We start from the raw sequence: 11,081 nt of genomic DNA, 5'->3' as shown, positions 1-11,081 counted from the left end.
TAGGAAGTTAAATCATGACTGTGATATGCTTGTGTCCGGACGGCACGAACTCCATAAAATATAAGGATGATAAGAAATATAAGAAATATAAGGTCCAATACAGTGGTTTCCATCTTATGTTGGTCTCCGAATGCGTGGTACGTTTATCAGCCTCGTGAATTTGCTGATTGCAGATCAGCTGTAACGGCAGCAGTCGGATCATCGTCACCTGTTGAATAAAAGTTTGACTCTGGGGATATCAAAGAAATAATTATTTCTGGTGGGTGATAATGGGTCCATTGCGTCTGTACAGGGAGATTTTCGGAGCAGCAATTTAGAAAATTGGTTACCGAGTCCATTGCAATGATCTCCATCGTCTGATGTCGTTGTTGTTGGGACTTCCTGCTACACCGCCAGACAAAAGTCTGGTATAGCCAGCAGCCAGGGACAATCCAGCAGCCAGGGGCAATCCAGCAGCCAGTGAGGCGGCATAATATTTCCTGGCTGCACCGGCAGACGAAAGGCTTGTAATCCATCAGTCAGGGAGGTTGCATAAAAATTCCGGGCTAAGCCGGCAGACAATAGTTCTTGTAATCCATGTCCAGGAAGGCTGCATAAAATATCCGGGCTAAACCAGCAGACAATAGGTCTGGCAATCCGTCGTTCAGGGAGGCTGCATAAAATTCCGGGCTAAACCGGCAGACAATAGGTCTGGCACTCCAGCAGCGAGGGAGGCTGCATAAAAATTCCGGGATAAACCGGCAGACAATAGGTCTGGCTAGGGCGGCTACACAGCTGCGAGGGGAACAGCGCTGGGCACACGCCGACACTGGGGAGGATCCTGGCTGAACATTTAGAACATATGATACCACTTTACCTTAGAAAAAGTTGACTAGGGCAGGCCGCTCCTAGCGGGTCAGTCTGGGAGGTTCAAGTGCCCGCGAAGTTAAACGCAGCCAGGGTGGGGTCAAGGACCGAGGTAGCATGCGTAGTTTCCATAGCATCAGGAAGTCCTAAGAACACAGCAAAAGCAGACTATAACAACAGTACAGACAATTGGTCCACGTGTCGGTTGCTTGAGGATTTTTTAGCTTGCGAATCGTTGAGTCCTGAGGGTCCTGAAAATACAGCAAAAAGCAGATTTTATCTACAGTACAGACGAATGTTCCACGTGTCGTTGCGTGAAGAACGTCTTCTTTTTTAACTTCCGAAGTGGAGTGTGTCGGGAGCAGGAGAGAGCGCTATGAGAGCAAGGGTGTGGATGGTAGTTGGCAGAGCAAGGGTGGCGGTGGAAATTGGTAGAACGAGGGTGTGGGTGGTAGTTGATGAAGCGAGGATGTGGGTGGTAGTTGGTGGAGCTAGGGTGTGGGTGGTAGTTGACAGAGCAAGGGTGTAGGTGGCAGTTGGTGTAGTGAGGATGTGGGTGGCAGTTGGTGTAGTGAGGGTGTGGGTGGTAGTTATGAGAGCTAGGGTGTGGATGGTAGTTGGCAGAGCGAGGGTGGCGGTGGTAGTTGATGGAACGAGGGTGTGGGTGGTAGTTGGTGGAGCGAGGGTGTGGGTGGTAGTTGATGGAGGGAGGGTGTTAGTGGTAGTTTGTGGAGGGAGGGTGTGGGTGGTAGTTGGCAGAACGAGGGTGTGGGTGGTAGTTGGCAGAGCGAGGGTGTGGGTGGTAGTTGGTGGAGCGAGGGTGTGGGTGGTAGTTTGTGGAACGAGGATGTGGGTGGTAGTTGGCAGAGCGAGGGTGTGGGTGGTTGTTGGTGGAGCGAGGGTGTGGGTGGTAGTTGTCGGAGTGAAGGTGTGGGGTGGTAGTTGGCAGCGGGAAGGTGTGGGTGGTTGTTGGTGGAGTGAGGGTGTGGGTGGTAGTTGGAGGAGCGAGTGTGTGGGGTGGTAGTTGGTGGAACGAGGATTTGGGTGGTAGTCGGCAGAGCGAGGGTGTGGGTGGTAGTTGTGGGAGTGAGGGTGTGGGTGGTAGTTGGAGGAGTGAAGGTGTGGGGTGGTAGTTGGCAGAGGGAAGGTGTGGGTGGTTGTTGGTGGAGTGAGGGTGTGGGTGGTAGTTGGCTGAGCGAGTGTGTGGGTGTTAGTTGACAGTGCGAGGGTGTGGGTGGTAGGTGGCATAGCGAGGGTGTTGGTGGTAGTTGGTGTAACGAGGGTGTGAGTGGTAGTTGTGGGAGTGAGGGTGTGGGTGGTAGTTGTGGGAGTAGGGTGTGGGTGGTAGTTGGTGTGTAACACTGTAAAAGATGTTTGGTTTAGTTGTATTTAAAATACATAGAGATACATGAGTCACAGACAGGGAATTGAGAAGGCGCCAGTTTGTCGGCCAGAAAGTCACACCTCTAAGAGTTAATGACCACCAAGTGACCTAAGGTCAGATCATGAGAATTTCACCTTGCTTCCGCTAATCTTATAATTGTAGCCTGTTAGCCTTCAAACATGCCGACGTTTAAGGAGTGGCTTGGTAGAGTGCCTGAGGCTATCTACTTGTGGGCGGAGTTTGTTACTAGGTTCCCCAATATATACTCGGAGAGCTATCGATTCGAGGGCATTAACAAGAGAGAAGAACGGCAGTCAGCAGAGCAGAGAAGACGGCCTAGCAGGGAGGCTGTCGGCTGGCAGGACGGGACAGTCTCTGTTAACTACAGACCCCCCCCCCCCTCTATCCAGCTATAGGCAGACACTTGGTGAGTTGAGCATTAAGGTGACATAGTCGTGTTTACATATGTTGTGTGATGATCAGGGGCAGTCAAATTGTAGGGTTCTCAAATTCTTGGATGATGACTCACTTTGAATATTAATCTCTAACATTTTAATTGAATTGCTATATTATGATACTTATCATGTTAAATATAATTATGATTTAAATTGGCTTTAACTGTGTTCCCTAGAGTTTTTGAGTTGAGGTGAGAAAGCCTCTGCGATCATGATTTTAATGAGTACATGATACAGATGGAACAGACTAATAATGACCTTGATAACATCTTTTGTGAATATTGTGATACAGACAAGTTCCATTCCTTGTCTTGTATGTAATGGTCTTGAATGGATGGTGGCAGCATTTCTCCTTCTACTATCTACTTTTCTACTTCTACCTATCTACTTCTCCCCCTCCACCCCTCTCTAAACTCTCACTTTCAACTAATGACCCTCCTCGCTCCTCCCACCTCTCTACCTCTCTCACCCCAAACCCTCACTAATTACTTCATGATTCATTTCTTTCCTTTCGTTTTCTCTTATACGTTTGTGGCAATGATTCTGTATTCTAGAGTTCTCTCTAGAATTTCGGGTAGCTGATCAAGTTACGGCGCCTTGTAGTCTTAGCACCTAGGTAGTCAAATACCTAGGTTACAAGGTGTTGAACGAGAGAGGTTGCCTTAGGAACTCTGGAGGTGCTCTAGAATAGTTAGCTAACTGAGGACGGGATAACGGACTAGAGAGAGTTGTTTCCCCCGGCCTCGTTAGTTAACTAGGGGTTGGAATAATGGACAAGATAGAGCTATTTCCCCCACCCCCCGTTACAATGATGACAGCGGTGTTGAACAATGTTTATGGTAGTGTTCATTTAACATTGTTCAGTCCCACGTGTCCTTTTGCCGCTCAGGCGCTATCAGGGAGATCTTGACAGGTGTTTAATATTCCCAAGTTAGCGAGTTTTTTTTCATGTTAGGAGATAGTGATTCGCTGGTGATGTGTTTTAGTGAGTTTGTGAGTTTGGTGAAGTTCAGGGAATGTTCTTCAGAACTTGCATGTGAAGTGTTATGTTAGTGATAAGATTTGGCGATTTTGGAACTTAGCGGTTGTTGGTAGTGCAGGTCAGCTGAGTGTGACAGGTGACCTCGCATGTCCCATGGGGACACCCAGCCACCGCTGGTTGCCAGGTCAGTTGGGGAGTGGCAGGGTAGTACTTAAGTAGTATTAAGTGGTGGTTCTGCTCAGATTATTGCGATCGACTGTTTTACTCCATTTGAACGCAATAACCCGAGGTGTACTGGTATTGTACAGCATGCTAGGGGGAGGCTTAGTATGTCAGTAGACTTCACGTTGGGGACGCTCGACGTTAGATATTCTGGTCACAGGGGTGGCAACAGTTTGGAGTTGTTGACCCGCAGAGAAGCTAGGGAAACACTCTGGGTCACGTAGGTGGCTGTAGGTTAAGGGTGGGAGTAACGGCTATTTAAGTATGTAAGATTAGGAACGGTATAGTTAAGTTAGGCTAGTGTTTTGTCTATTAGTTTTGATATTTTTTGTGGAGATTCGTTTAGTGACAAATTAAAAGTAGTGACGACCTTTTCTCTCTTTTCTCTAACTTTACTCTGTTACTGTTTTATGTTCCACCAAGTCAGTTTCATTCAGTGTTAATTGGATTATTAAAATTTGAGTGTAGTCGTTGCCTGGAGGAGAGCATTATGACTGGACTGTGTGAACCCTATACAAACTACAGGGTCACACAACAAGATGGAACATAGGTATTGTTGCCTTTCTGTTCATTCTCAGGTCGGAGCCAGAGGAGAGACGCATATACAGAAGAGAGAGACGGCTGCTTGGTACCATACTCACGGGCGTTTATCACCACCTCGACGACCAGCCCCTACCTGGATTGTCATTGGCTCCACCACCAACACCACCCCGGGGGACCCCAATATGCAGCCCTCTCGGTCGGTCAACATTGGTCTACCCAGTGGACCCCAGGACAGACGGATCCCAGTGGACCCCAAGAAGGACGGACCCCCAGTGGACCCCAGGTCGTTCTGCAGACGACCCCAGACGACCCAGTAAAGATGGAAGAGGAACAACAACGACTCCAGTCTGTCCCACCAACATCGGTCTACCCAGGATGGACCCCAGGACGGACGGACCCCAATGGACCCCAGGTCGCTTGTCAAAGACCCATGGGAGGAGGAAGAGAGAAGAAAGAAGAGAGAAGAAAGAAGAAAGAAGAGGAGAAGATAAGACCAAGCTGAGTGAGACACGATGCCTAGTGTCCCATGCTGGTGTCAGCATCATTGCATGGAGCGTAATTGCAAGACAGGATCGTTTGCCTTAACTGGCCGCCCCTCCTGCAAGCATGTTGCTCTGTTGAGTGATTCCTCCTGTGTCGTGCGGACTTGATGTGGCTGTCAGAAGTGGCTCTCTGAAGGAGGCGTGCTGGAGCAACAGAGAGAAGAAGTAGGATGGGATTTCTACATTGGCAACTATATGAAGGTCTCGAAACTTGTAGTCCCTATAGCTATGAAAAACCCCAATATACGTCTCTCATGGTGACTGACGTAGGGCCAATTACAGATCAGCTGGGACAACCGAATTCCACGGTCCTGTGCACAGTTCAAGTAGTAACGGCTTTCTGGTTGACCAAGGGTTGTTGTGCGTTAACGACGGAGAAGCGACGGAGGCAGTTGTGTTGAAGAAATGTGGTACAGGATTATCTACAAGACCAAGCAGTGACGTCGCCCAGCCGAGACAATGGACGTCTGTCTACATATTTCTTTCTTTAGAGTAGGATGATGTATATTTGTTTAGCTAGGATGTATTTTTTCTCGTGAATAAAGTTGTTGCACACAGCTAGCTTGCTTTAGCAGTGTTGCAAAAACTTTATTTTGGGGAGAAGGGGAGATGTAACACTGTAAAATGTGTTTGGTTTAGTTGTATTTAAAATACATAGAGATACATGAGTCACAGACAGGGATTTGAGAAGGCGCCAGTTTGTCGGCCGGAAAGTCACACCTCTAAGAGTTAATGACCACCAAGTGACCTGAGGTCAGATCATGAGAATTTCATCTTGCTTCCGCTAATCTTATAATTGTAGCCTGTAAGCCTTCAAACATGCCGACGTTTAAGGAGTGGCTTGGTAGAGTGCCTGAGGCTATCTACTTGTGGGCAGAGCTAGTTACTAGGTTCCCCAATATATACTCGGAGAGCTATCGATTCGAGGGCATTAACGAGAGAGAAGAACGGCAGTCAGCAGAGCAGAGAAGACGGCCTAGCAGGGAGGCTGTCGGCAGGCAGGGCGGGACAGTCTCTGTCAACTACAGAGCCCCCCCCCCTCTATCCAGCTATAGGCAGACACTTAGTGAGTTGAGCATTAAGGTGACATAGTCGTGTTTACATGGTGTGTGATGATCAGGGGCAGTCAAATTGTAGGGCTCTCAAATTCTTAGATGATGAGTCACTTTGAATATTAATCTTTAACATTTTAATTGAATTGCTAAATTATGATACTTATCATGTGAAATATAATTATGATTTAAATTGGCTTTAACTGTGTTCCCTAGAGTTTTTGAGTTAAGGTGAGAAAGCCTCTGCGATCATGATTTTCATGACGCTCTCGGCGAAGGTCACTCAGCCAACCGTATGTGCGCGCCGCGTTTTTATCGCTTAAGCGTAAAAACAAAAATGTGTATACTCTTTTTACTTTTCTGACCTTAGTTTTTATGCTACGTATTTCTTTTTGGTACCAACGTGTTCGCAATAAAATTCTCTAGAAGAACATCAGTAAAAAAAGTCACAAAAGCTATAGAGATACCAGCATGAAATAAATAACTACGAAGATGAGTCGCCGTGAGCGCTCAACAGCAACAAAATGTTTTTACTCTTGGGATTATTATCACCTCTACAATTGTCCTACAGCCTTAATTTTGGTATCAATGGACTCCCAATAAAATTCCCAACACGATGATATGAATATAATCGTAGAATAATGGTCCCGGCCCACCCGCAAGAGTGTGGGAAGTGGGCGCACTGTTACCTGGTAATGGTGACCGGATGACACACGCGCGAAACGTTGCTTTGAAAGTTTATACTTATTTCACTGTTCTGATATTATTATTGTATGTATGTCATTCATTTTTGTGGCAATGTTTTCGCAATAGAATGTTCTATGAGCTAAATTATACTACACAAACTTGGACCAAATAGGTGTACTTACCAAGGGAAGGCTGGTTGTGGAACAGTAAGTTGAGCATTTGTTCTTCTCTCCACCTTCTTCAGGTTCTTCATTCCTGAAGTTGCTCAACAGATGGTTTGTAGGTGGAGTGAAGCTGTTGCGGGTGGTTACTTCTTCACCACCCAATACACCTGTTTCCGGTGGTAATTGGTGTAGCAGGGAACAACACAGAGTGCAACACCACAGGTCTTGCATCCATAGTTCGTGTCCTTCCTTTTACCGGACCGTGCGCATGCATGACACTTGAGACGTTTGGGCAGTCTGTAAATTTCATGTTTCAGTTTGTAGTTCATGCGATTTTCTGAATCAACAATAGGGCGGCCAGGTCCTCTCGCTGGAGGTGTAACAGGAGTTGCAGGAGAGTCAGATTCATCTGACAAAACAGTTTCGTCAACTGGCAGTTTGGCAGACATGTCGGGTTCAGATTCGTTGTCTGCTTCATCTTGAGGTGGTGTAGTGAACAAAGGCCGCCTCACACCAGATGGTCCGGGAGTTGGCATGGCGTCAGCATTGGCAGGAGCTGTGTCATCATTTATGTCTGGAGCGTGCCGCAAGTGTTGAGATGATGATGATGTTTTAGGCCACTCCTCTGTGTCCCAGTGCAATAGGGCCCAGATTGCCACTTCGTGGAACTGTAGCAATGTTAGCTTTTTTCGATCAGTTGTGTTGTATTTGTACAAAACATAGGCATTATGCAATGCCATTTGCAGGAAATAAAAGGTAATCTTTTTGGTCCACTTGTGAGTTTTCCTGGTAAAATGGTAATATTTAACCATTTGATCGAAGTGGTCCACACCTTTCATGAGCTTATTGTACTCGCAAATTGCAGTCGGTTTGTTCACTGTTACCTGTTGTATTCCACTTGTTCCGTCTCGGTTGCGAATTCGCTTCCTTCGCTGAACTCGCTGAGTGTCTGCATTATGGATGTTGGTAATGATTGAAACCACTCGCTTGTCTTTCCACAGGAGAATGAAGTTATTATCTTTGCGGCGGTATACTGTGGTATCCAGTGGAAGTTTACCCTTGGCTAGAGCTTGCAATACCTTTGGGGCACCACGAAGCATTCTAATTGTGCCACATGTGTACACCCCAAGTTCTCTCAATGTTTCTTGAGTGCTTGTAGAAGTGCTTGGGCCTTGACCTTGATCCATTTTTGATGAAGTAATTGGGTATAATCCACATGGAAACGGGTAAAAATGCTCGAGTTTGGCGCGCGAGGGGAGCGTGATCGACTCACGACACGTGACACGAAAACAATGGGCCCGTCACGTGACCGGGTAGGCCGACGCGCCAGGCGGCCTAGTGGTGAGAAAGAGAACTTCATGGCGCGTCGTTTGAAACAAACCCCAATGAAATCGGAATAAAACTGAATTTTATACAAATATTTTAAAAGTAGACATAACTTTATGTCCACTATGCGTTTACGTTAGACGAAACCGAACGCGCCGGCGCGTCCAGATAGCGCGAAAGTGTTGAGTACATGAAACAGACGGAACAGACTAATATTGACCTTGATAACATCTTTTGTGAATATTGTGATACAGACAAGTTCCATTCCTTGTCTTGTATGTAATGCTCTTGAATGGATGGTGGCAGCATTTCTTCTTCTACTATCTACTTCTTCTACTTCTACTATCTACTTTTCTACTTCTACCTATCTACTTCTCTCCCTCCACCCCTCTCTAAACTCTCACTTTCAACTAATGACCCTCCTCGCTCCTCCCACCTCTCTACCTCTCTCACCCCAAACCCCTCACTAATTACTTCATTATTCATTTCTTTCCTTTCGTTTTCTCTTATACGTTTGTGGCAGTGAAATGTATTCTAGAGTTTTCTCTAGAGTTTCGGGTAGCTGATCAAGTTACGGCGCCTTGTAGTCTTAGCACCTAGGTAGTCAAATACCTAGGTTACAAGGTGTTGAACGAGAGAGGTTGCCTTAGGAACTCTGGAGGTGCTCTAGAATAGTTAGCTAACTGAGGACGGGATAACGGACTAGAGAGAGCTGTTTCTCCCGGCCTCATTAGTTAACTGGGGGGGGGGGGGGGGGAATAATGGACAAGATAGAGCTATTTCCCCCACCCCCCGTTACAGGTGGAGGGAGGGTGTGGGTGGTAGTTGGTGGAGCTTGTGTGTGGGTGGTAGTTGGCAGAGCGAGGGTGTGGGCGGTACTTGGTGAAACGAGGGTGTGGTTGGTAGCTGGTTGTGCGAGGGTGTAGGTGGTAGTTGGGGGAGTGAGGGTGGGGGTAGTAGTTGGAGTAGCGAGGGTGTCAGTGGTAGTTGGTGGAGGAAGGGTGTGAATGGTAGTTAGTGGAACCAAGTTGTGGGTGGTAGTTAGCATAGCGAGTGTGTGGGTGGTAGTTGGAAAAGCGAGGATGTGGGTGATAGTTATCAGAGCGAGGATATGGGTGGTAGTTGTGGGAGTGAGGGTGTGGGTGGTAGTTGGTGGAGCGAGGGTGTGGGTGGTAGTTGGCAAAGCGAGGGTGTCGGTATTAGTTGGCAGAGCGAGGGAGTGGGTGGTAGTTGATGGAACGAGGGTGTGAGCGGTAGTTAAAGGAGTGAGGGTGTGAGGTGGTATTTGGCAGAGCGAAGGTGTCGGGTGGTAATTAGAGGAGCGAGGGTGTGGGTGGTAGTTGGAGGAGCTAGGGTGTGGGTGGTGGTTGGTGGAGCGAAGGTGTGTGTGGTAGTTGTTGGAGCGAGGGTATGGGTGGTAGTTGGTTGAGCGAGGGTGTGGGTGGTAGTTGGCAGAGCGAGGGTGTGGGTGGTAGTTGGCAGAGCGAGGGTGTTGGTGGTAATTGGTGGAGCGAGGGTGTGGGTGGTAGTTGATGAAGCGAGGGTTTGGGTGGTAGTTGGTGGAGCGAGGATGTGGGTGGTAGTTGGCAGATCGACGGTGTCGGTGGTAGTTGTGGAGCGAGGGTGTGGGTGGTAGTTGGCAGACCGAGGGTGTGGGTGGTAGTTGGTGGAGCGAGGGGTGTGGGTGGTAGTTGTGGAGCGAGGATGGGGTGGTAGTTGGCAGATCGACGGTGTCGGTGGTAGTTGTGGAGCGAGGATGTGGGTGGTAGTTGGCAGATCGACGGTGTCGGTGGTAGTTGTGGAGCGAGGGTGTGGGTTGTAGTTGGAGGAGCGAGGGTGTGGGTGGTAGTTGGCAGAGCGAGGGTGTGGGTGGTAGTTGGCAGAGCGAGGGTGTGGGTGGAAGTTGGCAGAGTGAGGGTGTCGGTGGTAGTTGTGGAGCGAGGGTGTGGGTGGTCATTGGTGGAGCGAGGATGTGGGTGGTAGTTGGCAGAGCGAGGGTGTGGGTGGTAGTTGTGTGCGAGGGTGTGGGTGGTAGTTGGCAGACTGAGGGTGTGGGTGGTAGTTGGTGGATCGAGGGTGTGGGTGATAGTTGGTGGAGCGAGGGTGTGGGTGGTAGTTGGTGGAGCGAGGGTGTGGGTGATAGTTGGCAGAGCGAGGGTGTGGGTGGTAGTTGGTGGAGCGAGGGTGTGGGTGGTAGTTATCAGAGCGAGGGTGTGGGTGGTTGTTGGTGGAGCGAGGGTGTGGGTGATAGTTGGTGGAGCGAGGGTGTGGGTGGTAGTTGGTGGAGCGAGGGTGTGAGTGGTAGTTGGTGGAGGGAGGGTGTGGGTGGTAGTTATCAGAGCGAGGGTGTGGGTGGTAGTTGGCAGAGCGAGGGTGTAAGTGGTAGTTGGAGGAGCGAGGGTGTGGGTGGTAGTTAGAGGAGCGAGGGTGTAGGGTGGTAGTTAGCAGAGCGAAGGTGTGGGTGGTAGTTGGTGGAGCGAGGGTGTAAGTGGTAGTTGGAGAAGCGAGGGTGTGGGTGGTAGTTAGAGGAGCGAGGGTGTAGGGTGGTAGTTAGCAGAGCGAAGGTGTGGGTGGTAGTTGGTGGAGCGAGGGTGTAAGTGGTAGTTGGAGCAGCGAGGGTGTGGGTGGTAGTTAGAGGAGAGAGGGTGTAGGGTGGTAGTTGGCAGAGCGAATGTGTGGGTGGTTGTTGGTGGAGCGAGGGTGTGGGTGGTAGTTGGAGGAGTGAAGGTGAGTAGTGTAAAAGGAGACACATGGGGAATAAATTTTTCAGAAACGGTTGGGCACTTCCACGCCGACTCGGGTCCTGGGGGCGGATTCGACCAACAACTGATTTTAAGCGGTTAAGGTTAGGCACGGTCGGCGCGCACCTGGCTTGCTG

General features: G+C 48.8%; 1 protein-coding gene across 1 annotated transcript; it reads right to left on the bottom strand.

Moving 5' to 3' along the window:
• Positions 1-909: 909 nt before the first annotated feature.
• LOC138367041 (mucin-2-like) lies at positions 910-10,160 on the bottom strand. The gene is made up of 2 exons (XM_069328436.1): positions 8,993-10,160; positions 910-992 (listed from the first exon to the last, which is right to left on the bottom strand). Exons 1-2 carry the CDS (start codon positions 10,158-10,160, stop codon positions 910-912), a joined length of 1,251 nt encoding a protein of 416 aa, XP_069184537.1.
• Between the last annotated feature and the right edge of the window lie 921 nt (positions 10,161-11,081).

The sequence above is a fragment of the Procambarus clarkii genome, chromosome 21 (genome assembly GCF_040958095.1).
Source record: "Procambarus clarkii isolate CNS0578487 chromosome 21, FALCON_Pclarkii_2.0, whole genome shotgun sequence".
In the NCBI taxonomy this organism is placed as follows: Eukaryota; Metazoa; Arthropoda; class Malacostraca; order Decapoda; family Cambaridae; genus Procambarus; species Procambarus clarkii.
The sequence above is the reverse complement of the archived record's forward strand: the minus strand, read 5'-3'. Positions and strand labels throughout refer to the sequence as shown.

Excerpts from the sequence above, each read along its gene's own strand:
- LOC138367041 (XM_069328436.1), bottom strand. The coding sequence starts at position 10,160 with ATGACCACCCACACCCTCGCTCCACAACTACCACCGACACCCTCACTC. Across the intron at positions 993-8,992 it reads CCCTCCACCTGTAACGGGGG|GACTTCCTGATGCTATGGAA; the intron begins GTGGGGGAAATA and ends CTGTGTTCTTAG.